The 27,107-nt window shown below is 43.9% G+C and overlaps 1 protein-coding gene across 6 annotated transcripts in view; it reads left to right on the plus strand.

The window, feature by feature from the left end:
* The first annotated feature begins 1,692 nt into the window (after positions 1-1,692).
* Positions 1,693-27,107, plus strand: part of syne1a (spectrin repeat containing, nuclear envelope 1a) — a 109,866-nt gene continuing 84,451 nt past the window's right edge. For 3 of the 6 annotated variants that reach the window (XM_034580186.1, XM_034580189.1, XM_034580190.1), the window contains exons 1-21: positions 15,395-15,507; positions 18,000-18,105; positions 18,399-18,536; positions 18,719-18,883; positions 18,975-19,087; positions 19,200-19,368; positions 19,582-19,678; positions 21,818-22,023; positions 22,478-22,642; positions 22,809-22,961; positions 23,471-23,614; positions 23,752-23,928; positions 24,131-24,289; positions 24,535-24,699; positions 24,864-24,998; positions 25,277-25,438; positions 25,568-25,776; positions 25,869-25,977; positions 26,093-26,257; positions 26,337-26,510; positions 26,758-26,922. In XM_034580186.1, coding sequence (XP_034436077.1) covers positions 15,500-15,507; positions 18,000-18,105; positions 18,399-18,536; positions 18,719-18,883; positions 18,975-19,087; positions 19,200-19,368; positions 19,582-19,678; positions 21,818-22,023; positions 22,478-22,642; positions 22,809-22,961; positions 23,471-23,614; positions 23,752-23,928; positions 24,131-24,289; positions 24,535-24,699; positions 24,864-24,998; positions 25,277-25,438; positions 25,568-25,776; positions 25,869-25,977; positions 26,093-26,257; positions 26,337-26,510; positions 26,758-26,922 — 3,084 coding nt within the window. In that variant the 5' untranslated portion in view covers positions 15,395-15,499. Of the gene's footprint in view, positions 1,904-4,512; positions 4,575-9,971; positions 10,068-10,730; positions 10,815-12,897; positions 12,991-14,043; positions 14,217-14,328; positions 14,526-15,394; positions 15,535-16,980; positions 17,010-17,999; positions 18,106-18,398; positions 18,537-18,718; positions 18,884-18,974; positions 19,088-19,199; positions 19,369-19,581; positions 19,679-21,817; positions 22,024-22,477; positions 22,643-22,808; positions 22,962-23,470; positions 23,615-23,751; positions 23,929-24,130; positions 24,290-24,534; positions 24,700-24,863; positions 24,999-25,276; positions 25,439-25,567; positions 25,777-25,868; positions 25,978-26,092; positions 26,258-26,336; positions 26,511-26,757; positions 26,923-27,107 lie in introns of those variants that run through there. The other 3 variants (XM_034580192.1, XM_034580191.1, XM_034580188.1) reach the window with 3 other exon arrangements.

The raw sequence follows: 27,107 nt of genomic DNA on the forward strand, positions 1-27,107 counted from the left end.
TGGATGGGATTGGGCTAATTTTGTCCTTATAACACAGGTTTCTTCCTTAAGTAATTCTTAGTATCACCAATAGTAGCTCCTGCAGTTAATAAATTACTGAATTAACAATACCAGTGCAGTGACCATTATACAACTTTCTGTTTTGCAATGGGCTGTTTTCTTTGCCTGTGGTGATGCTGGTTGCGGCTTTCTTTGTGAAACTGTAAAAGTGACCTGCGGAAATTGAGCTGCTGCAAATAAAGACCAGTCTCATGACTCAATCCACAGAACCCTGAAGCTGCACCACCACTGCTGCACAAAGAGCTGGTCACCTGTTTATTTGAAGTCTGGTGAAGCTTGACTCAGAACCCCGGACTGGAGAATCAGTTGTCGTATTGTGTGTCCAAATTGCCCCAAATTCAACACAGCACTTCCTTGGTTCCTTACCGATACACATGCCAAGTGGGAAACTGATAAGATTTGAGGTTCTCGAGATATGCGAACCACATACAGACAGGGAAACAGATTTCGGGAATTGGTAGATACGCTTTTGACAAATAATACAGTGTTGGTTTTTCTGATTTTACACACTTCTCGTTTCGTTGTTCCAGACTATATTATCTCACACACATTAAACTCAGATCCTGCTGAATATACTCTCAATAATACATGCTTTACCTCACCTCAGATATTCTATTTACTCTATTGTATACTGTTGTATTCAGTTCTTCCTCCCCCGGGGAGGAAACAAACAGACAAGTGTACTGTACGTGACTGAAAGATCCTTTTTGAAAAGGGTACAGTAGCAGATCAGACAGGACGACATCCAGCGCTAGTCTGCTCCCCTGCAGGCTCTATGAAGTATAAAAGCTGCACGCCTCCGAGCCCTGCATGGCATCTGTGTGAATGAGAGAGAGGAGGGGTATTAGAGTGCCAGCAATACATAGGGGATTCCTGCACGTCTGTCCTGATGCTGTGTTTGAGCATGTGTGTGTGTGTCTGTGTGCGTGTGATGCTGTCAGAGTACAGCTTCCACATCCTCCCCTCCTAACCTGCTAAACGGTCCCCTTAAACCCACCCACCACCACTCAGTTCTCCCTCTCCCCGCCAGGACGAGGCTGCTGTGACATCACTCATTCCCACGCACTCTGATTGGCTGACCAGTGGAGGGAAGGATTGTTCCCGCAGCCTACAGTGAGAAATTAAGAGAGCGAGAGAGAGAGAGAGAGAGAGAGAGAGAGAGAGAGAGAGAGAGAGAGAGAGAGAGAGAGAGAGAACGTGGGAGGGAAAGACCGAGGTAGAGAGTGTGTGAGAGGAGAGAGGGCGAAAGGGACGAAGCAAGAAAGATTGATGCTGAGACAAGCCGGCACTGCACTGCTCTCACACACACACACACACTCACACACACTCACACACAAACAGGCTTTGCATCATGCGTACACTCGCATCACACTCCCAAGCTGCTTAACAGGCAGGAAAAAAACACTGAGTGTGACTGAGTCTGCAGCCTGTTACTGCAGGACAGGACAGAGGACAGCGAAGACGTAAAAGACGAGAGGAGCACAAGAGGGTGAAACCTTCCTCCCTGCTTTGCCTCAGAGCAACAGTTCCACCGCTGTCATCTCGGGAGGTCCAAGGGCTCCAGGGAGACCTTTAAAGACAGCCCCCCCCCCCCCCCCCCCCCCCCCCCCCCCCCCCCCCCCCCCCTCCAAAAAAGGGGGGAGAGGCAGCAAGGACAGGAGCAAGGGCAAGTGTAGCCTCTCCTGGAAGTTGTCGTGGATGTCTTCTCAACGTCCCCATGATAACTGGCGGGAACCGAGGCGTAGTCTGGGGCAGAAGATGGCACGACGAGCAGGGGGCGAAGCTTCCCCGAAAAAGAACACATCCCTCAACCTGGTGACAGGGTTCTACCACTACCTCCGCGGTGAGTGGCACAGTGTGTTTTGCTCTGAGAGGCGGCGAGTGTGAGGAAAAAGAAGGAAAGTGCAATGTGTGTGTGATTTTGCATATGCTGAGGGTACGTGTGTGCGTGTCTGATTTAGAGTGGCACTGCAGCATGGACCGTACGTGCCTACTGTATGGGAGTGTGCCTTTTGCAGTGCAGTTTCCCTCAAGTGTTCCCTGCGGGGCAGATGGTTTGGGGCTGTGGGCGTGTTGTGTTTTAAGCGAAATGGGCCAATATTTGAAGGGGGCGTTTCCACCTTGGCAGAGTATGCGTCTATCTGTGTGTGTGTGCGCGCGCGCGTGTGTGTGTGTGCGCGCGCGCGTGTGTGTGTGTGTGTACAGCAGGTGAAGAAAGCATATCCGGAGAAGAAGTAGCAGCTCACTGCATGTGTCACGGCCCAGCAGGCAGACTGTCAAAATGTTTGATTTCTTATCTCTCTGTCTGACCCTGTGGTTGTGTGCCTGCCTGCACATCTGTATTTCCATACAACGCATCCAGCTTCTTGTCTGCCTGCCCCTCAGGGTCTCTCACCGTCTGATAGATGAGATTAGATCAGACCAGAGGATAAACTACCACAATATTTCACTATGAATAATAAAACTATAAGCAAACACAATGGTTCTTTTGCAGAGTTGGTGCGTTTAATTCCTTCCTTTTCTGTTTGAGCCAGCATCTGAGTTGACAAACTAGATTTCAATGACATTTCACTCTGTCCCCTCTACTGCTGGGGGGGCCAAGGTGAGAATTCAGGGGCTGCAGATGAAACTAATGATTGAAAAGACCAACACTCGCCAAGGAGGTAATCAAGTGTGGTGAAATGCTCCTGCGATGCCTGGCTGCTGAGGACGGCTGTTTCCCTTTGTGATATTGAAAGAATGTGAGCCGTCTGTGTGTGTGTGCGTGTGTGTGCTGAAGTGCGGCTGTGTGTGCGCAGAGTTCAAAGTCACCTCGTCCCTGAGAGCTGGGAGGCTGGCATCACGTACATGCAGACATGTTCTCCGTCACACGTCCCTGCTGCTGGATTCAGGAGGCGAAGACTTTCTCATTCTCACCCAATATTACCGCCCATCAATATTTGATTACTCCCGGACCCAATCATAAGATTAATTCATAGAAGGGGGACCGGCTCAGTGGCACGTATGACTATGCATGAATGTATCTGCATTATGTATGAACGACCCATCATCCCACACACACACACACACACACACACAGCCCTGACTGTTGTGTGCCCACACTACCTAGTGACACACTAACCAACTTGAGTGTAATCAAACCTTCAGCATATTTCATTAAGTAGACGAAAGCTCTGTGTCAGACGTCCTCTCTCGCTGATAACATGCTTATCTCAAGGATATTGCTCTGTGGTGCAGATGGTGCAGGAAAAAAAAGCTCTGTCACTGCAGAGTCGCAGGTAGAGGACACATCTGTGTTGTGCACGTTATAATGGGACATGAGTGACAGTGGCAAATTAATTATTAACCTGTGACAGAAGTCCCACGTTGCTATTGCATGGACACAATGAAAGACATCAGGAAGGATGAATTGCAACAGGGACATCAGGTGTTTGAAATTATATAATAATTCTCCAAGTACAGTTGGAAGACAATTAAATAAATTAAATTAAATATTTTCGATAATATTTGCTATAACTTTGAATATGATAATGATCAATCTGCAACCAATCCCAGGCGCTCAAAGGAAAAGCATTGATAATGGATGGATGGATGTTATGGAATTACATGTTTTACAGCTAATTGTCAAACACAAATAGAATTTTGATACTTAAATAAAGTAACGAGAGCCCTATAGACTGGTTCAATCTTCCTGTATTGTGATATTTTGATTGTGAAGGTTTGTGTCGCGGTTTTGGTCTCAGAGTCATCACAGCCCTAGTTGGTTCTAAAACGCCTGCAGAGCATCCAGTTGCAGTCCCATCACTATAACGTTTTGTTTATATGCATGTATTGACAAGGCTTGATTATTGTCTTGTTCTCATTTAAGTGAAGTGGCTTTTTTTTCGGGTGCATGGTCAGCAGACATCTATTCTATTGATTGTGTGTTGGTTAAAAGGGCTTCATGCAGCAAATGTAGCCTCCACAAACAGTGTCCTTCCCTATATGCAACTCTAAAAGTACATTCAGAGTTAGGTTGGCTTTTACTTAGCAACAGTATTGTAGCAGCAGATTGAATGCTGCTTGAGCCGCAGTCAGAAATGAACAACAGCCTCACAGAGATCATGGCAGAGGGACATGTCGAGGTAGAAGAAGAACCACTGCCCTTCTCTCATCTAAAGGGCAATTCTCCGAGCAGGGTTTTCTGTCCACATTCAGAGTGCAGCTGGTGAAAATGCCATCTTTAAATGTCAAACATCTTCTTCAGTGTAAGGTGTGATTTGGTGCGACTGCGTTCAGACACACAAAGCAGAAAGTTAACAATATCAAAGTTAATTAGAGTCGCCACCCATTTCCTGCAAAGCCAGTCGACTCTCAAAAACAATACACAATGGGGAAGATTGTGTTTTTAATCCCCCGCTTTGTGTATCGTTGCATGTGACTGATAGTGATGCTCTGGGCTCTGATTTACAGATGAGCAGGAGGCAGTGCAGAAGAGGACGTTCACGAAATGGATCAATTCCCACTTGGCGAAGGTAAGAGAGTTTTGTTGATTCCCATCACCACTGCCAGCCATTGTGTTGCCCCTCTATACAAACAGTAGTGTCGGTGTGCGTGGATTGAAAACTTCCCACATCTCGATGCTTTTCCACTTTTGAATCACGCTGCTGCTTCCACAGTGCTCGCTGTGACATTTGCTCCATTTCCAAAACACACTGTGGAGCTGGTCATGGGACTGACTCTGCCAGCTAAGACCACACACACACACACACACACACACACACACACACACACACACACACACACACACACACACACACACACACACACACACACACATACACAGTCATTCTCACTCACATGCCTTTCATATTCCTTTTTATTCCTCCAATCTCAAACAGCTTGTAGCAAGGATTTACTCTCACTCTAATTATCACTTTCACATTGCAGCATTTAATACACTGTAAATCTTTTTTCCTGCGAGCTGCTGTCACTAATTTAAGACTTTGTAATCTATAAGCCCTCTATCGCAATATGAGCCAATTTAGATTTCACAGGATAACAATTTTTTTGTTAAGACTGTCATTCATTTCCCTCCTTAAAGGGCCTGGACAAGAGAGTATCTGTAACTTACACTAAACAATCCCACTCGATGCAGCTGCTGCCGAGGGGCCAACGTATGTGTGTAATTATTGTATTATCCTGCATTAGGCTGCTCACGTTAACCAATTACTGCCTGAATAGTGTGTCAGGAGAGGGTAGACAAGGCAAATACGGCACGGTGCAACACAATTAAGCCTGAGTTCAATTTGTGACGGCCCTCTCAAGGTTCCCGACGTGATAACGACAGCTGTGGAGGCTTTGATCCGCGGTGACATGGAGGGGAAAATTCATTTGAAAAGCACTCTGAGGGGAATAAACCTTGACGTGACGTTAAATATCATGTCTCGTGGCCGTGCCGGCAGAAAATCACACGCGGCCCGATATTTGAATGCCTTGAATTTTTAATAAAGCGTGAAGATAAGCACATAGTTTATTTATCAAATCATTTTGACTCTAATAGAGTAGAGCAGTGTGGGTGGTTTTGCTATTTCATGGTTCGTGAGTATGTCGGGGTTTGAGTGAAGTGGGGAAGACGATGACGAGTCAGAGGGAGCCACAAAAACCTAGTGTAACCTTTTGGGGAATATTTACTTATTTGCAAATTTACATAATAGGCTTCAGTGCTGCTTGATTTTCTTACATCTGGGTAGAACCATGCTAACCTTTCCCATTTTCCTTATGTTTTATGCTAAGCTAAGCCAACTATAGTGGAGAAGGGGGAAACAATATGCTTATCCAACTCTCAGCAAACAAAGAAAAACAAACACCATCACCACAGTCCTGACACCAAAGCTCTATTTATGTCTCACAAACACAAATAACACACCTTGACCAAGATCCTGTAAATGTAATTACAATTCCATTTAAATTCCTTGAAACGAACCAATTCACCTAATCAATAGATTAGCGATACCATCGCAGTTCCATCAGAAAAAGATAACCATGTTTGTGCCCCGTGCTTCTCTCTCTACCTAGTTGATCAAATTAGTTTGCTCTCCTCCTCCTCGCCCATCACGACACGACTCACTCTTTCACCTGATGCCTGACGTTACCATAGTGACACTGATTGGCCCGTATTTGTCTTCAAAAATGTCTGGGTCGCCGCGGCGGAGAGCTTTTTGATGAGCAGAGGGTCAAAAGTCAATTCAGCCGGTGAGGAGGATCCGTGGTAATAAGGAGATGGGTTTTCTTGACGATGTCGTTCTGTAGGTTAGTGCAGATAAAACAGTGTCTTGTCTGAAATTTATAGACACTGTACAAAGAGCCATTTACTTATTAGACGAAGCTGTGTGAGAGAGCGAGACGGGAGGGATGGAGCGAGGGGAGAAGCTTTAACAGTTGGTTTGGTTTGCTCTCCGAGGGATAGATCATGCCCTTGGCTATGCAGATGATTAGGCCACTCCAGTTATCACAGGTCTTTAATACTGCGCCTAAAGGTATGTGATAAATCGTTAGGTGAGTTGAGACGCGGCGAAAGGATTTCCATTCTCCGTCGCTCCCCTCCCCCTCACTTTTCCACTCCACAGGTACAACAAAAGAAGTCTTACGGGCTCTGAAGAAGAGTTTCTATGAGAGGGGATGTATCGGAGCCGGTAATTTATACAGAAGATTAATAGCTCTAATTACTCTGAGAAGTTCACCAGATTAAGTCACCAGTTATAGACCAAAGATAAAAAGCCGTAAGAGAGCTTTAGGGTTTTACTTTTTTGCTGGTTCTTTCTTTTGTTTAATAGAGGGTCATGTGGAATTTTCATTTCATTTACTCATTTCCAAGGACAACACACAATCATCACATTTCTGTTGAATGTGCCAGTGTCAGTCAGCTGACCAATTTTCAACTGCAGTCCTTCGGCCAGATGTTTTTGAGACATCCGGCTGATAAAAACGCATTTTCGTCTTTAAACAGTATTGCTTGCCTCCAAGTTTTTAATTTTAAAATTTTGGCTTTTCAAGTAAAATAACAAGCTTTCAAGTTGAACTCGGCCGTGCACAAGAGTGACATGTGAGAGGGGGGGGGGGGGGGAAGAGGGGGGGGGGGGGGGGGGGGGGGGGGGGTTAGTGGAGCGGACCCCAAGTTTCCATTTTGGACAAATCCTTTCTGAGAAGGTTAAAGCTTAATTAGGAAGTGGCCGGTGTGAGCGGCGGAGGGTCTCATCGTCTCTGAGGCGTTTTCCAGGCAAACAGCTTTGGTGCAGCAATCAGTGAACCAAGTGTTCTTAGAGATTACTGCGGCAGTAAAGTGAAGCTCCCTGCTCCACTTTCAGTGTTTACTCTCCCTGCTCCCCCTACTACTCCCTCTTTTTGTGGTGGTGGGGGGGAGGAGGAGAGAAATGGCATACTCATGCCCAATAAATCCAACTGATGATGGTATTCACCTTCACCCACTGAGCTGTTAAGATGTTTTTCTTCAATTTTTTTAAAGTTCGTGTGCCATCTTTTTGTTCCTCTCCCTGTTACTTTGGATGGTAATGTTGGTTTATTAGTTAGTCCACTGATTTGGTCCAGACTGAAATATTTGAACTTCTGGATAACCATGAAATTGCCATAAACAATCATAGAATTTACTGCATTTCTTTAGTGCTTTTCTCGTCTTAATGACCACACAAAGCTCTTTACACAGAGAGTCACGTTCATCCATTCCCACACACATTTTCTTGGCTTCAGTATCTTGCCAATGTACATGTCGTCATGCAGAATTAAGGAGCTGGGAATCGAACCACCAACCTCAACGACTTAATCGCAGCTGCTCACATGTGTTGTAATAACTGGGTGATTGCCTGACTTAGTATCACCATCAGAAAAATCTCTGTTGTTGATTCCTTAACAACCAAGTACATGTAAATATAATGACGTTCTCATTGGCCTCAGAAATGTCTGAAATGTCTGCTGAACATCAGCAGACTCTTATCCCTCTTTTCACCAAAATTAGTGGGTATACACACATTTATTTTTATTCCCTAGCACAAAAAATGATGGTGACTTCACACAATCAACACAATAATTATAATATAGCGAGGAATATGCATCTTACTTTCAGATAATAAGTATGGTTAATTTTTGTCACAGTGTTTTACATATTTTTCATGTTGTCATCCTGAGGTTGTGTGGAGGAAGTTCACTTTTTATACCATGCATCCAAAAAGTAGTTTAAAGACTATATTCAGTGCCTGGTAACGCCCATCCGCAATTATTTACTGTACCTTCACGAGATTTGGATAATAGGCTTCTAATATCAATTGTTACTTTAAACTGGATCTATTGTCTCATTCAAAATGAAGCCCTTCAATCCTCTCGTTGTTTCTGCCCCTCCCTCTTGTCTTCCATGCTGTTGATCTTTAGGAATCCACTGAGTCAAGTGCGCCAGAGACTAACACGAGAGCAGAGACAAACCAATATCCCCAAACTCCTTTGCTCACAATCAATTATTACCCCAACAGTCATAAGCAATTAGCTCATTAAGCCCTTGATTTATTTTTTTTAGCTCATGTGGCTGAGCAGAGGAAATGGATATTACTTTCTTATTTTTGTAATTAGTCAGAAATTTCCTCATTAGCTCTGGGATTATAATGAACAAATAGGTGAATTTAACTTCAATTAGCTCGTGGTATAATTCATCCCTTTGAAGGCGTCTTTGTAAGTGTTTCCTCTGTCACTTTATGATATGGGCCACGAGTGCTTTCTGAATATTCTAATATCCAGAGCCATGAAATGACATTAGAAGAGGAATTAGTGAGAAGAGCTGCTGTATTTGCTAATTAATTTTGAAAGATGTGAGGTTGGTGTCCCCTTCTCTCTCTGCCTTCTATCATCTGTCTCGCTGCCACTCTTCCTGCTCGATTATGCCCCTCTCTCGTATGTTGGGGGTTGTACGTTTCTGCCTCTCTCCCCACACACACACACACACACACACACGTGCTAACACGGACACCCTCGTGCACACACGCCCCAGCCTCTGCCTCTCTCCTCGCTTTCTCCCTCACTCCTTTCGCCGCTAATCTCCCTGTGAATGGCCCGCTCATCTGAATGCACCCCCCCCACCCCACCCCCCACCCCCCTCTCTAAACCTCTCCTCAGCCTCAGCATGTGACTGCGCTTTAAGAGAAATCCTTGATGTGGCGTCGGCAAGAGAAACAGAGATATGTGGATTTCCCCGAGTCTGGAAGTCTGTGTCAGGTCAGGGATGAAGTCAGTGAGAAGGATACAGTTTGAAATCATCAGCATATTTTAGGATTTGAAGCCCCCCCCCCATTCAGAGCCTGCTGAGCCTCTGCTTATGGCTAACTCTGTCAGTGAGACACGGCACCGCCAAACTCTTTTGAGGCTTCAAGTACGTTTTTCATGTGCAGGATTTCCTTTATCTATGTTTCACAAGTTGAAATTAACGTCTGGGAGTGTAGTGTATTGATTGTACTGGTTTATTTACGCACTGCGCTACTCAGAAGGGGATAATGTGCAGGAAAAAATGCTCTTGCGCCATAGTTTAATGTACATTGCAAGAGCTATTAAGACTTAAGTCCCAGGGCTTTGCATTCCAGGAGTTTATAGCGTGCAACGTTTATGTAAACAGTGAATTTATGTAACTACTCTGATCAAAGTCAACCACCAGGTATAGGATTATCTATAGATTCCTGTCTAGAGCATTTGCAGAGTTTTGAATTCTATCAGAGGCTCTCGAACTTTAAATGTCAAAAGCCATACTTGCATTTTTACCCCTGCTCCATTCTGTACTGCTCTGCACATACTTTACATTTTTGCTTTTATTTACATTTTCTCCAGGGTAAAACATAATTACAAATAAAGCCTATAGGTGTGTTTGTTTTCCCACACAGCGTGTCCCTCCTCTGGTGGTGACAGACCTGTTCGAAGACATCAAGGATGGCGTGAAGCTGCTGGCTCTGCTGGAAGTCCTCTCCGGAAAGAAGCTGGTGAGTCTCATGCTGGTAGTCATTTCTCCAGCATGTGATCTGGCCACAGATTCCAAACTCCTCACATCCTCTGATCTCTCCGAATTCAATTTTTTTGACTTAATCACATCGAGCTGAAACTCAATTTTTTTCATTGTTTCTGTCAGTGCTGCCACCATAAGCATTCTTGACGAGTCTTAAAAGAGCTACAGAGCTAATTGCGGGCATGTGAAACGAGCCGCAGTTACATGGAAATGCTTATCGATCGGTCTTTATTAGGATGTTTGAATTGGATTGGAAAGCCCAGATTAACAAGGACAGTTCAGAGTTCACAAATCCACACACGGAACAGACAAAGGCACACACAGCTTGAGGATTTTACTTGTCCAATATTGCCTCAGGTCTAAACACTCTGCGTCCTATTGATCCTGCTGTTTATAGTCAAACACAGGTCTTATAGGACCTTCCTCATTTTATTCCTGAATCTATATTTTCTCTCCTCCCTTTTGCTTTATGTATATGTGCTGGTATTGTCTTTACTGTACTTGTTAGGCCCTTGATTTCCATACATGTGTGAGATTTAATACAAATAAAATAATCTCTTTTCAATACCACTGTTTCTCCCCCCTCTCTGTGTCTCTGTTTCTTTCTCTCCACCTTCATTGTTCTCCATTTCCCTTCCAGCCATGTGAGCAGGGTAAGAAAATAAAGAGGATCCACTGGGTCGCCAACATCGGCACAGCTCTCAACTTCCTTGAGGGTAGGAAGGTGAGATATCAGCGCCTCCTTTTCATGTTTTTTCTTTTTACCCCGGCTGCTCCTCTCCCTGCTCAGCTGCTGCCTTGTGGGTGCAAACATGAAATCCTGACCTTGTGTAACCTGTTTCCCCTTCCTCCACGCCGCTCCCTCTCTTATTGTGATAGTGTTTGTTCTATTTTTGATGATTTCGATATCAAGATATCCACTATACTTCCTGGACATTGTTTCACACCACACTTCTTGTACATTCTTGTTTTTCCGGTGTCTTATCCTTAGATAAATACCAACAATAATTAACAGCTTCCTTTATCAGTTTCTGTGGCAGAATTGGTTCCCAACCCGACTCGTCCCTGGATATACATAAATAAAGCCATAAGTATGAGCTGGTGTCTGCAGGGACATTGATTTGTCTTCTTCGAGTCTGACAGGGTTAAAACCGTAAATCCTACACCAGTAATCTGTAGTCTGGAGATGAGACGTCAGTGGGCACTCTGCATATGTCTATGTGTGTGTGTATCCCTGTGTAAATATGAATGTGTAGAAAATTAAATGTAAACATGTGCTGTGTGCAAATCAGATGCATGTCTAAACCATATTTACATTCTGCCTCCGAGGCCTAATCTCATTTTACCTGATACATGTTTATCTCTTGTATCTATTTCATAGAAAGCGTTTAGTGAGTGTCGGCATAATCATGTTTACCATTTCATAATTCATATTTGTGAACTGTTGAAAGCCTGTAATGTTTGTATGGAAAGCCTCAACTATAAAGCCACCAAAGGCTGCGATTAACAAAAATATCAACTTGAAGTTGGCGTGTTACGTAACATGACGTTCGCCTGTTTCTCAATTACTCGTCACATTACTTGAATTGGCAGGCTAATAATAAGCACGAGGATAATAGGTTAACAGCTGACATCTGCAAAAAAATGTCTGACTCATGCTATCACAATGTTAAAATCAAGTCACAAACCATGGCCACAGCGAGCGCGTCCCAGACGTGTTCATCACTTTGAAGTGTCCCCTGGAAACACTTCTGTTGTGTTGCCAGTATTTGATTTGTGAGTATTCGCAGCGTTTTCTATTTGACACACATATGTTGTCAAATCAATGTTTTCTCAGTGTTTTCTTACATTTGTAATACCTTGAGCTCATCAGAATAGCTTTGTGTTTATCTATTCAAACACATTGTTTCTACCAACACAACTACAACTGCATGGTCTTCTTTTTGCATGCTGTTGCACGGTAGTCATAACTCAAATTATTTCTACTAACCATTCCAGCCTTAAATTGCGTTGAATTGCCAGGGTAGCATGCTGTGTTTTCTAATATGAAACCTTACATTGCGAGGATTCTAATCAGCCACTATCCCACGCTGCCCTCGCCTGCCCCCAATCTCTCCCTCCATGCTTGTTTACCAATGACCATGTGGTGACCTGTTGTGCGGCACTGCTCAGTAATATCACCCTCTGTGTGATAATATAGAATACTTCATCATATCACAAGGTACAGACCTTTTTTTTCTTGCTCATCTCTCCCTCCCTCCCTCGCTCTCTATCAGCTTCCCTGTCTGTCCATCTCTGTTGGATATAATCCCTGTTGCCTGCGTTGTGGCGATAGATCTCGCCTCTCAGCCAACCACTCAAACAAGTTATCTCACCTCAGAGGTGCTACGCTATCTGGCATCTCACAGTCAATGAGGCATACCACTTCAATCACACACATCTAGAGTACTTCTAAACACACACACGCACACTCCCTCCCTCCCTCCCGTCCTCTCTGTCTCACTTTCTCTTCTCCTTTTCTTATCTGCCCTCCAGTCGGCCTACAGAGGATCTCCGGTCAGTGTTCATCATGTTACTGCACCTACACTAAAGAACCTAGGATAGATAGGGTCAGGAATATCTTCATCCAGTAGTGCTGAGGATTATACACATATTGTTCATTTAGTGTTAACATATGTGCGAGGAAATTGTGTCTTTTAATCCACATGTATGAGATTATAGTGAGGATTAAGTGGATAGACTGGAATCTGGAATTATTTCTTCCTGTTATGAGATATTGAAATAGTGGATATTGTATTGTGACGCAGATCAAGCTGGTCAACATCAACTCCACAGACATTGTTGACGGACGACCATCGATCGTACTGGGGTTGGTGTGGACCATCATCCTCTATTTCCAGGTAAGATAATCATCAGTTAATTTACACAAGGACCATTTGTCAAATGCAATGAGCATAATTCACCATATTATTGTTTTAAAGATTCTATCAGAAGAAAGTTGGTGCCGACCAACTTTCTTCTGATAGAATCTTTGAACATGACTTCAAATTTACTTCACAAAGAGTCAGCATGGTCCTACCTATAAACGGAACAATATCAAATTAAATCCTATAAAAAATATGCCAAAGACTAGATCAGTTAAATGTCGTAAAATGGAAATAGTTATTAGAAAAGCAGGAGGCTTGAAACACGTGTTTTTGCAGCTCCCAAACAGCTAAGAAATCATCATCCAAAACATCACCACTGCACATGGGTAGTTGCTTCCTCAGGCACATCTTACAGCAACATCCCTACATGCAAATGTTTGCTATTCCCGCAAATTGAAAGATTGTAAATAAAGGAAATGTCCTAAGCTGTAAAATGTACTTAATCATTGATGTTTCACATTCATGTCATTGGTTTTTCTTAGTTGTGAACAGAAAAACTTGTAAATAGATCAACCGTGCACAGAAACACATCTTGGAAAAACTGCCCAGCTGGCAACGCTGAAGTCTAATAAAACATTCTGTGACTGTTGTCCCAAGAGATGCACATATTTTGATTATTTTTGCACACATGGCTGATATTATGTAGGGTCGGTGTTGATAAATATTTCATTATTTTACAATTTAATCGGACTTCTATGTAGGTACAGGTACAGAATACAATATTTATGGGTAAGCCACATTTCCCAGTGAACAAAAACATCAGCACACTGAGCCGGCCAGTGAAGAGCAAATGGTTTTATTCTTAAGACTACAACACGATGAGTAAAGTAATGGGGAGTAAGCTTTCTAGGCAGGGTCATAAAGTCCAGTAATAAAGCAGATGAAAACCATTTGATGACAGGTTGAGTGATTTACATTTTTAGGCATCATGTATCAATGAGTATTATCATTAAACAAAGGTGTAAATATGTTGGTTAATAAGTAGATGTGGTGGCTTGACTGTTCCCATTATCCTGGTCCCTACAGATAGAGGAGTTAACTAGTAGCCTCCCAGCTCTCCAGGCCAGCAGCACCTCCTCACTGGACAGCTCCACCAGCAGCACCGACACATCCAGCCCGCCTGTCAAAAGGAGGCCCCTCCCACCTCAGGGTGGAGCCAGGAAGGCCTTGCTGAGATGGGTTCAGCAGACAGCCACCAAGTATGTGGACTATACCTTTTAACAGAAATCAAATACTCTGTAGTCTATGTACTGTAGGTACTGTGTGTTTTCTTTGCACGCTGTGACCTCGTGATCTTCTTGTCTCTGCTAGACGCTTGGGCCTGGAGGTGAAGGACTTTGGCCCCAGCTGGCGCACAGGTTTGGCGTTCTTCGCAGTCATCCACTCCCTCCGGCCCGACCTCGTCGACATGGAGCGCGTGTTGAGGAGGCCCAACTGTGAGAATCTGCAGGAAGCCTTTTTATTGGCCGAGACGGAGCTGGGCATTCCACAGCTTCTGGACCCAGAAGGTAAACAGACCTCTTCATTAAGTTGATGGAAACTGATTCGAACAGGTCTTGGGTCACAGCCAACCACATACTTGCAGCATCACGGGATCAAGTTAATTTGTCTTTTGCCCGCTGCAATACCTTGCACTACCTTTTTCCTCTGATCTTTGATATAAAGCAACAATGTGACCTTTGTGAAATTATTCAACCTACATACGATATTTAGTAGAAAAACAATGTGACCAATGTTTTACTCAAAGAATAAGACATAACCCACCCCACACATCAGGAGCTTCTCATCATAGAGAGCTGGGGTTTTCTCTGGAATACAGTAATGCAATAGTGGATAGCTATCAGAGCATCATATGTGCACCCCAGTGTCAGTGCCAAGTACCATCTGTGCTCCTTCACGCCTGCCCCTCAGAATGAACTCTGACGAATCAAGCTTGACATCAGTGTAATTAGGCTCCATTAGAAGATGAGATTCAGCGTGGCGGAACCTCCAAACCAAACCTGGACACTGATCGGAAGAGCTGAGGGTTTGTTTTCATTCAGGGTGCCGCTCGGCTGTTCCTCGATAAAATATGTCAGTCAAACGTCCATTATGTTCCTTCACGAGGGAAACTGTTTGAGAACGATCAGAGGAATTATCAGCCGTCCTCTGTATTTTGTCTGAGCAACAACTTGTTCTATTTCAATTTGTCACTTTATTTGGATTTGTCAATTTATTTCAATACTGTCTATACTCTCTCTATTTCTATTCCTTGTATATACAGTACATATGTTTTCACCCTATTTTATCATTTGTATAGCTTCTACATCAGAATCTTGAATCAGCCTGCCTCATCTTGATTTGACTTTTGATGGCAATTATTTCATTCCCTCATCAGATGTCGATGTGGACAAGCCGGATGAGAAATCCATTATGACCTACGTGGCCCAGTTCCTGAAGCATCACCCTGACCAGAAGCAGAGCGACGCACACAGCCTGCCCGATGAAGAGGTAACTGTCAGATTGATGTCAGTCACTGTCTTCTCTCTGTCTGCATCCTAAATGTTTTGTCTTTCTCTTTAAATGTCAGTCAAGTGTTCCAGACCACAGCCGTGACACGTATATAGATGACATTTTCTCTTTGCTTATTAGTGTTTCAGTGAAATGTGCACAGCTGGGCACTTGCAAATATTGTTTGTTGCTTGCTTCAGCCTATGTGAGTGCAAGATGAAGAGGCTTCCCTCATGTTCCATTAAAGTAAAACCTATTGCATTTGCACAGATGTGAATTTTGCGTAATTAGAACTTAATGGACTCAAAAATGTCCTGATGCTGTAGCGTCCACCCCTCTGCTACTCAAAGAAGTAATTTCACTTGTCACGTGAATCAGGTCTGGCTGTGTGTTGCTTGTTTTGTCTCTCCTTGTTGTGTATCTCTCTCTCACTCTCGCTGTGTCTCCTTGACTTTCTCCTCCTGCTGTTTCTGTGTGGTGACTGCTTTCCTGTCGTTGTTTTGCTGGCCTCTGCCCCGCAGCGTGGTCTTGCTCCCCGCGATATAGAGGAAATGTTAGAGGTAGGTTATATAGTAACTTAAGGTCCCAGGGGCAGGTTTTCCATCAATTTCTTTCCCAAAGCCCAATTCACTTAGCACCCATGCACATTCATGGTTTCCATAAAAATTTGATTAGCGCTTATTTTTGCGGCTCCTCTATTGAATTACAGTACAGCTGTGTGCTGTACAGTGCATGGGTGAGATTAAACATTGTTGTCTCCATGTCAAAATAGAGCCAGTATGCTAATGTTGGCCCTCTATCTTACCTGATGTGATATTCCTGCCGCAGGGTTCCGGTGCCACGATAACAAAAGGAAGTCCAGTATAATATGATGTGATATTACCATTTATTAATGTTTCCTACTATACTGCTATGGCTCCTGGTTCCATTAGCATGACAATGAAAGCCTAGGGCAGCAGCAGTGTGCGTTGCTACAGCATATTTGATGGAAAGCTTGCAAATAGAGTTTGCCTGTTTTTAAGGTTAACAGTGTCAGGAGCTGCGATGTATAGCCGCGCTAACCACATCGCAGCCTGTGTCACATCGTGTCTTACAGCGCTCATTAGGCTTCCTGTGGTTGTTTTGTTTCACACCCGCTTTGTTCTATGTTGTCGCTTCTTGTTTACGTGTTAATGTTTGTCGTGAATATTTTCTTTCACTGAAAGAAGATCAGTTGGCTGTTGTGTTATCACATAAAAATATTTGTTTTCATTTTGAAAATAAAAGGCAACTGAATCTCTGGTTATAAAATTATTAGTAGAAGTTTTGATGTACAATAGATTATTAGGGACATATTGATGAAAAAATTCTTAATATCACAAGAATGATGTTGTTATATTATGAGAATAAAGTCATAACGTAATATGACTAGAATCAAGTCGTAATTGAGAAAATGATAATGTTATTACCAAAGCAAAGTTGTAATTTAATAAGAGAAAAGTCTGTAACTACATGAGAGAAAAGTAGTAATTTCCTGAAAATAAAAGCCATAATATTACGAGAATAAAGAAAATACATTATTTAGGGATAATTAGCAAGGAGAACCGATCCTTGCTAGGGTGCCTTTCCTTCTGGATCCAAAATCTTGAACCAATCTCATTGTTTCTTGAGCAACTGCAAAATCTCCTAGAATATCAGGGAGACCAACAATAAACGTCCTCCACAAAAGAAGCAACTTCCTCCAAGTCTGCGTGGTTCTCTCTTCTGAATAGACAAGAAAACTACAGAAACATTTTAAAGTACAGACACTTAAAACATTTGTGAAAAATATACTAAAATATAACTTAACAAGATGCTCCACATTCCTTTGAAATGACCTGTGGCCTAAAATAACTAACTTTATTCTCATAAAATTATGACTTTATTCCTGAAATACCAGAATTTCTTTCCCTTTAAGTGGCCCTAATACTCTGTCGTAGTGTTGAGTACAATATGACAAATAATAAACTTCTTTCTGTCAAAATCATCTTAATCCCTTTTAAATAATGAGCTGTCATAACGAATAAAGTATGGGCTTTTTACAGGAGCCAATTGGAAGTGACAAAACTGAACAGACAGAGGCTGAAACTGAATAAACTATCGCACAAGCTTTTGAGTGGCACAGCATTATCGTCATGGTTACTTAAAATCCAATGAAATGTTAGTGGGGGGTCTTAGACAAAGTACCCAGTGTAAGCCGAGGTTTTTTGGCAGCTTTGGGTTTTTTGACATTTCGTCCCACAGGGAGACACAGAGGATTAGGAGAATGTGTTAAATAGTACATGCTATGCCCCTTCGTTCACCCTCTTCCTCCTTCCGTCCTTTCATCAAACCCTCAAACATCACTTTGGTTAATTACTTTCTCCCTTCATCTTCTCATATTATTTGTTTTTCTATCCCCCTTCACACTTTAACATTTCCATCTTTCCCCATGTCGTTCACCTCGCCGCTCCTCCATTGTACCCACCTCCTAGCGAGAGCGCGAAGAGCCTGAGGGAGCTCAAAATGTGGCTCGACCAGCTGGAGAGAGACGCAACACAGACTCAGGAGACCGAGGGCAATCTCGCTCAACAGTACCAGGTTAGTGTCTGTGTGTGTGTGTGTGTGTGTGTGTGTGCGCATGCTGTTTAAACACACGGGCACAGACACTCTTATTATTAGCTCAATCGGTGGCACTACACTGTGAGAATCAGACGGCAGCCGTCATATTGTCAGTCAATCTGGCTTATTCCAGCAAGCCTGGGGACACATTCCATATTCAACAGCGTGCGGGGTATCCCTGTTTTCTTTGCACGTAATTCAGAAGAGTCTGAAAGAGGGACAACATTCATCTGTGTGAATCTGAACCGATTTCATGTCCTGTTTGTTCTCAGCTGTTCAAGAGTCTACGTGTCCAGTTGGAGATGAGGAGGAAGCCGGTGGAGGGAGCTTTACAGTCCACTCAGAGAGACGGGATGCTGACTGTGGATCAGGCTCTGGTCAAACAAGCCTGGGAAAGGGTCTCCAACAGGGTGAGATAAGCAACTGTGGACATTGACTATGTCCTCTATTCACTATTAATCAATTTAAACCAACTATGACACAAAAGCAATGCATCGGATGTGCTTTTGCAGTTTGTGATCACCAGTTTACATCTGCATTGAATGTGCTTGCACTCTGCTGTTCGTCTTCTCAATGGTTTCCTACATTTCAGCTCCTGGACTGGCATCTGCAGCTGGACAGGTCTCTCCCCGCTCCTCTGGACACGGTGGGGGCCTGGCTGCACGAGGCTGAAGGAGCCCTGCGACAAGAGATCGTCGTCCAGCAAGCGCACGACGTGACGGCTAAGACCGTCCACAGGGCTCTGGAGCAGCACAAGGTTAGCATGGAGTGATGAAATACAGAAAATACGTTTGTTCTGAGTGTGTGTTGTTCTGTGTTCTCATGTTTTCTGTCTTTACGCTGTGCAGGATGTGTTGAAGAGTCTGAAGAGTCACCAGCAGGTCTTCCAGAGGATCCACAAGGACAGAAGTGTTGATGGAGTCCCTGTTCCCCCGGACCAACTCCAGGACATGGCAGAGAGGTGGGAAAGACAATCACCAGTCTCTCTTGGAAGTGTGGAATTATATATATTTCACATTCAGTCTTTCAGAACGCTAAAGGTCTGATTCTTTTGTAAACTTTCTCTTTTTCAGGATAAACTTTGTCTCCACATCCTCTAGCGTCCACTTGGCTAAGATGGAATTCCTGGAGAACAAACACAACATGCAGGCCTTCCTCTCTCTGGCCGAGACCAAGCTCAAATCCTGGATCATCAAATATGGCCGACATGAGTCTGTGGAACTGATGCTCGACAACTATGTCGTAAGCTCAGACTTTGATTCACTCACTACATCCAGATCTGCTGAAATCTTAATCATCTCCTCAGAGTTACTAACAAGTTATTGTATGTTTGGCAAGTTTAATTTTAGGTTAAGTCATAAGGTTCGAAAGTAAACTCCTACTTTATATCTTATATATATATACTTTATATACTTTATATTGTCATAACATCTCTCTCGTCTCTGTCTTGATCAGTCATTTGTGGAGAAGCAACATTTCTTTGAAAATTACGAGACATTCATCCAGTCCCTGAAACAGTCTGCAGAGGCCTACGTCAAAGCTGACAGCTCAGGTGAGAGGATAAAATGGTTTATAGTAAATTCAACATGTTGATATTAACAATAACCACCATTGAGGGTAACTCTTTAATATACCTTTAACCTTTTAATCCACCTACTGACTAGGATATTTGCTCTCTTAATTATTTAGTAGTCCTCTCTTACTCAGTAAGAAACTGCACACAAGGTCAGATCAGAAAGAGGGTATACAAGTCCATTACTTATTGCATTATAGGCCCTTGTTATCATCTGCAGTAACCGTAGGCTGAGCCGGGAAGCTGTTTAACTGATGGAGATATCCACTCTGACGTTCTTGGACACGGACTGAGGGTGAACTGTCCCTGTTCTTTGTAAGACGGATGTCAAGAGGCATTACAACAACGATTAGTCCTATAGAATAGATCCACATCTCACATACAAAGGAAAGGTATAGCACCACCTTATGCAAGTTAGAGCCACGAAAGGCTTTGTGAGTGTATATTTTCTAACTTCTAAGGACAAGTCCGATTTTAGAGTTGGTGATACAGCTCTTTACTAGGTTTTGAAAACAAATCCTATTGCTTAGACGTCATCTTTCTCCTGAAACCTTCCACTACACCTGCAATATACAGACATTGCATGGGAAAATACAGTATGTGTTTTTATTAACAGCACCCAAGAGCTTACTTGGTTAAGCTGGCCCCGTGTATGGAGGCTTGTGGCCGCAGGTTTAGTTCTGTCCTTGGCCTTTGCTTTGTCTTCCCCGCTCTCTCGCTCTCTCTCTCTCTTTCCGGCTTAAAGTCTCTCCTGTGATTAAAGGATCATGAAATATCATCCAAATCCCATTAAGTCCCAATAATGCAATAAAGCAGCCCTGCTCATCGATTGGGATCATTCCACTCACTGGTCTAATACATCAGGAAATATTAAATGCACAGGATATCTCAGTATATGCTGGATGATGGTATAGAGGGTTAGATATATATTGCCTGTTAGCCAACACTAACTGCATTCTGTCCTTTGAATGTTGTTATTCATCTGAAACTGATCGGATACCTCCACAGTGTATAAATATCTCACAATTCTGTGATGCATCTCAACTTTGTTTTCCACTGTCCACAGCTCAGTAACCAGTGAGGCTCCTGTCTGGTTTTACAGTCTGGTGGTAGAGGCGGGGGGGGAGTCTGCAGGCTACAGCTAAATGAGGTTCCTCCACTCTTAGCTCTCAGTGGGGAATACGACCCCATTTGCTAGTTGGGGGCTGCTCCACTTCTTCGCGTCTCTGGGCGCAAACTGAGCTTGATTTTTTTGGTTTCGGGGTTGTGTCGCCGTAGGGTATGCAGAGCAGAGAAAGTGAGATGTGGCGAGAAATCAGCACATCGGAAGGCTGGATTGGCCGATCCCGCAAATGTAACACCCCCTCACCGCCACACAGGGACGAGCCCTGCTGGTAGTTAGCACCATGGGCTCTGAGTGGCTGCATAAGAGAACATTTGGATGTTTTTAAAGGCTCAGTTTGAGGTAATACTAAGGATGGACGGACAGGAAGAAAGAGGAGATTCGTATGTACTTTTTTCAAAGGCCACTGCACTTGTTGCTTCTGATTGAAGATGGTTATTTGTGTTTGGTGGATTCATTTATCAGCTGCACACTGGCTGACAGTAGTTTGTGGTACAGGACTTCTGAGACTGGAGAGCTCACTCTGAGGAAATGAAACACACAAGCAAATATAATCCATCTGCTTGAAGTGAGTTTTCAGGGTCATAGATTTGTGCATAAACATGTGGCTCAAACCATTGGCCATTTGTCTGGTGTTTCCATGGTGTTTCTATGAATACTGTGTGTGCACCATCTGTCCTGGGCCTTAAAGTTTAAGTTGGTTACTTTTCCCAAACAGCGCCCACATATCATGTTAAAGTATTTGTAAATGCTATAATGTTTGTGTCACAAGATCTCATGGGTTGACCTCATATGAGTGGTATTTTCTTTCCATTCATATAGTATTATCCTGTAAAGATCAATATCCCGTACCTGTGTATAAGTAGTATTTTAGCTGGAGTAACTGCAGGAAGTAAGTAAATCAGAGATAATAATGGTTCTATCAGTGGGTCTGTTTTTGTTTTATTACTGCTGTCCCTGTCTTTGTCATTAAAGTTGATGTATCTCTCCTGCAGTGGAGGAGGGCGAGATGGGGGTGCGCAGGTTCATGCGGGAGGTGGTGACTCAGTGGAGGAGTCTGTCCATGGAGCTGCGCAGCGTGAGGAGCATGCTGGAGGAGGTGCTGTCCAACTGGGAGAGGTACAGCTCCACGGTGGCCTCCTTACAGGCCTGGCTGGAGGACGCAGAGGAAGCCCTGAGCCAGCCGGAAAACACTAAAAGGGTGAGAGAGTGACTCTTAATATTAAAAAAAAAAAAACCAATCATATACTTCAGAGTATTTATCTTTAAGAGTCCCATCATACAAGCATCTATCTAATGGACTCAAGTGCCTCAGAGGAAATTGCAAATAAAATGCATGTCAGCCCAGTTTCAAGCATTTAGTTTGCATAAGTAGGATTCTATTAGCAGTCTCCGCTCATGTATCAAATGATCTCCTTGACTTACAACAAGCCACCAAGGATGTTCCAGTTGTCGCATTACCATGGTTACCTCAGATTCACATCCCCACCAAGGATTAGACAGCTAATTACCCCAGTTTTTTATTGTCCTTTCTTTGAATCGCTTTCTTTGTTTCCTTTTTTTTTTTGACGAGCTGTCTTTGTTTCTTTCTTTGACACCATGCTTTGTTTTGTTCTTTGTCTCTCTTAATTTCTTTGTGTCTGCCTGTCTTCCAGGAGTTTTTCAGGAATCTCAGCCACTGGATGGATCAGCATTCAACCATGAATGACTCCGGGAATTTCCTCATTGAGACGTGCGATGAGACTGTGTCACTTGATCTCAAGCAGCAGCTGCTTTTGTTGAATGGACGGTGGAGAGACCTCTTCCTCAAAGTCAAGCAGGTAACAAACAAAAAAAAACACAACAACTAATAAGATACTGTATATCGTACAAAACACAGAATTAGGTCAAATGGTATTAGATTTAAAAAGCACAGGACCAAAATGGTTTCTTTTGGTTGTGGCTTGGCATTGATAGACTCTCTGTCTAATCTTTCTTTGGCTGCAGTATGCGAGAGAAGATGAGTTGGAGAAGTGGAGGAAAGACCACCTGAAGGCTGCGCTGGCCCTGAAAGTGCTGCTGGACTCAGCAGAGGTCAAACTCAATGCTCCCGTTCAAGTGTCTTTCCTCAACGTCAGAGGCTTCCTACAGGACGTGGAGGTGAGTGTAACAAACTGCAGACATTTTTTAGAATGGAATTGGACAACAGTGCAAGTACAGCACAATATACACTTATTACCAGGGACAGCTGCCCAGATCCACATATCCCTGACAGTGAGTTAGATAAGTAGTTAATTAACATTTGTACTGTAATGAAGCAGTGGTCTGAGATTAAATTGGACGTCACAGCATGTCTTGACATTTAGGAACAATTTTTGCACATGTACACATTATGCAGAAACATCTATTCCACTTATCCTCAGAGGGTCACAGGGGGCTGGAGCCATTTCCCGCTAACATTGGGTAAAAGGTTGGATTTACCCTGAGCAGCATATTGCAGAGATGGCAAAAAGGAACCCATTTCCAATTGTTTTACTTTTGAGTCAACACAGTAGTCAGAGCTGCAAAATACCTTTTTTTGAGTTTTTACTGCCAAAAGCAGTTTGGATGAACGGGTATTAAATTTAACAATTTGTAAGCTGACCCCTTGGTTCCACGTCTCATCTCAGAATACCAAGCAAAAGGTTGTTGCCATGGAGACACAATACAAGTTGGCAGCCCGCAGTGCTCAGCTCCTCGCCAAGGATGCACCACAGGATGAGGCTGCCAGGGCCATGGCCACTATGACAACAGCCAAAAGTCAGCTGAGTAAGGTACGCACCATTAAAGGCTAAAACTTGAGGACAGTGGTATGACATCCATCTCAACACACTTCTTTCATAAGACCTATTAAATATCCTAATAAAACCTTTTAAGTCACTGCTCAGTCGCTTGTGTTCTTTCTCTCCAGGTTAGAGAGCGATGCCCCGCCCTGGTGAGGGAGTGTCATGTCCTTCTGCCACTGTTGGAGGAGATGGAGAAACACATCACTGCTTTCTACCAAGCCCTGGAGCGAGCCAGTCGCATCACTGCTGCTGCAAGAGACCTGGACTCACAGGCGCAGGCCCAGCACAAACAAAAGTGGCAGGTCAGTCTCACGTGTTGAATTCTATAATCAAAAGGAACGATAGAAAAATAACTCTGCTTTCCGGCTCTGCTCGAATCTTTCCTGATCATCATAAATATTCATCTTTGCCTTTACAGCTGATATTTATTAAGAGTGTTGAAAGATATAAACAGACTATTATCAATGCATATTTCTTTCTGCGTTGTTTCATACATTTCTTCAGGATTTATTGAACCAGCAGCAAAACTGTAAAAGGTGTCAATCTGTGATCGAGAGGAATCACCACACCTTGCACAGGACGCTCTCCAACAGTAAGATGCTCCGAAACTTCGACCTGTCGCTGCTGCAGAAGAGAGTGGCAGAAATACAGAGCTCAGCACAGGTGAGCATCAAACACACGTGTAGAACTACACAGATCAGAATACCACACTGTGATTACTGTACACACAATGGGGATAATATTAATGAGATTACAAGAAAATCCAAACCCCTCCAGGAGGCAACACTGCACAGAGCACCTCATGTGACTTATTATTCTATTGCTTCATGTAACACAAATACACCAATTACACAATAATACCCAAGGAACCCGTTGCTGTCACTACTTCATCCTGCCGCTCCTCTTAGGCTTTGTTGAAGGAGGTCGGGGACTGGAGAAGGCAGGAAGAGGCCAACAACTGCCTGAGGAGAAGGTTTGAGGAATCCCAACAAGAGCTGGAGAAAGTGCTGAAGAGAGCTCAGGGCTGCTTGAGGGAGACTGGAGATGCTGAGGAACTACTGAAGAGACATACTGTAAGCTAACATGCAACCTCTATAAACAGAGAAGGTACACGGGGGATAGGATTACTACTACCTAAATTTGTATTTTAGCGGAGCAGTAGAAGGTTGAACTTAAAACAGAAGGAAACTACCATGGATTATTTATGTAAACTCAAAATTTGCTTTTGTAAATGCAGGATTTTTTCGGACAACTGGATCAGCGCATGCTGAGCGTGTTCCTGAAGGCGTGTGACGAGCTGACTGACATCCTACCACAGGAGGAACAGCAGGGGCTGCAAGAAACTGTCCGCCGGCTGCACAAACACTGGAAGGTCAGGGGTCGCCATGCCTTAACACTCTCACTAATTACTGCAGGTCTCCTGAGGCTCATAGCTGTTGCTTCATTAACTTAACCAGGATGACCCTTTGCTTTGAGTTTCCTCCTCTCTGGTTCCAATTAACCTAAACTAGTTAGATTAAAATGCCAGCTCTTAGTGTTTACTCGCAGTTTCCCTCTGACGGTTTCTGGAATGATACAGTATGTACAGTACATTACACAACATGCCTTATCTTCCACGTCTCCATTGTGTCTTCTCTGTCTTGTTCACAGGACATCCAGGGCGAAGTGCCATCTCACCTGCTGCGCCTGAAGGTGGAGGTGGAGCAAAGTCGACTGGCCGTGAACCTCCAGGACTGCAGAGCAGAGCTGGACAGAGAAGTGCGAGCCCTGTCTGGCACCTGCACCAGCGAGCGAGTGATCAGGGAACACAGAGTGAGTCCCGGGAAAAACTTAGAACAGATTAAACCAAGAGTGAGAGAAAGATAATAATCACTTAACGTCTCTGTCGTGGCGATTCTGGAGCCTCTCGAGGTTCAACATTTCCTACGCTCTTATCTCCAGACTTTCTTCAGGGAACGCAAACCTCTGACTCTGTGCGAGAAGAGGATTAGGAACATGGAGGATCTGTGTCATAAGTTGCCTGACAACGACCTGGCTTATCGAACACTAGACTCCGCCAGACAGGCTGTCGAAAAGGTTACGGAGCAAATTAAAAACACCCACCTGAAACTGGAGCAGCACCCGGACAAATGGAAAGAGTGGAACGAGAGGTAAAGAGCAGAATCTCCTGACAGCATCTGCAACACAGCGCAGGTCTTATTAATCACTGAAGGGGGTTCAAAGTAATCTCTCCCTTTTCCAGGTTCTGTGAACTGTCTGATTGGCTCTCATCTCAGAGGAGGCAGGTGAGGCTCTTGAGAGAGATGGCGAGGGATTCCAGCAATCAGGAGGAAGTGGATGTGGCTGTTCAGGTGAGCCAGCAAGCTGAGTTTACTGCTGTAGGCGCTGAGATTAGGTTATGATTCAGTACAGCTCAGATCAAGTTGCAATCTGCATTCAGTTTTTTTGTGCTTGTGTTGTTTTTAGGCTTTGCAGGAAGCAGTAAATGCCCGAGAGGAGAGCTTATTGTGGCTGAAAAGCCTCCTCGCTGGGCTGTCTGAGGTTAGCTCGGACCTGGAGGTACAGAGACAAAGAACAGCCCTGGCTAAACTCTCCACTGACCTGCGGGCGCTCTTTTCTTCACTCCGTCAGGTATCCTGAGTCTAATAAATGTGTCTGCGCCTGTGTTTTCCAATTGAAATCCCTCTGTCTGATCCCCTGCCTCCTTCAGTCACAGTGGGATGAGGGGGGATCTGCCATGTTTGAGTACGAGGAGCTGAGGGAGGAGGTGCGCGGTGCTCTGGAGGAGGTTCTGAGAGCACGGAGGGAGGCGGAGGAGCAGACCAGCAGGATCCTGGATGCTGAGGATCTGGAGGAGGCAAAACAACTTTACCATATTCACCAGGTGTGTGTAGGAGGGTGGGGGAGACGTTATAGATGGCAATTAATTAAATTCTGTATTAAAATATCATTTATTTACATATTGACATGTTTATTTTTCCTCATGAGGCATTTTATAGTGAAGTATCTAATTAAAAATGAAAGCAAACAATTTAAGTTCACCTTATTGTTGGTTTGAATGATGACTGATCCAGATATTGGGAATAGATGATGCCATGTGACATGTGTTCCTGTCTGTGTGTGTTTTATAGCAACAGCTGAGGCGCCTGCAGGCTAACAGGACAGAGGCGGAACTCCTGGTGTCCCACTGCCGCCAGCTGCAGAAAGGGGAGGCACTCACTCCCTCTCTACGGGAACTGGAGGGAGCCTTCGGAGAGGTCGACCGCAAAGCGGGGGCAAAGGAGCACAACCTGCAGGTAGACTTGATTTTCCCACATCATTGTGCAATGTTCAAGTGTCATTGATCATCCACACAACCCCCGACGTGATCATTGATCCGTCCACATCGAGCCGTAACTGAATATCAATCGTTTTGTGGGGTGTTAAGTTCGTTTGTGACTGTTTTTCAAGCTTTTACGATGTCAGTAAGCAGACATTTAAT

The sequence above is a fragment of the Hippoglossus hippoglossus genome, chromosome 24, assembly GCF_009819705.1.
Source record: "Hippoglossus hippoglossus isolate fHipHip1 chromosome 24, fHipHip1.pri, whole genome shotgun sequence".
Taxonomy (NCBI): Eukaryota; Metazoa; Chordata; class Actinopteri; order Pleuronectiformes; family Pleuronectidae; genus Hippoglossus; species Hippoglossus hippoglossus.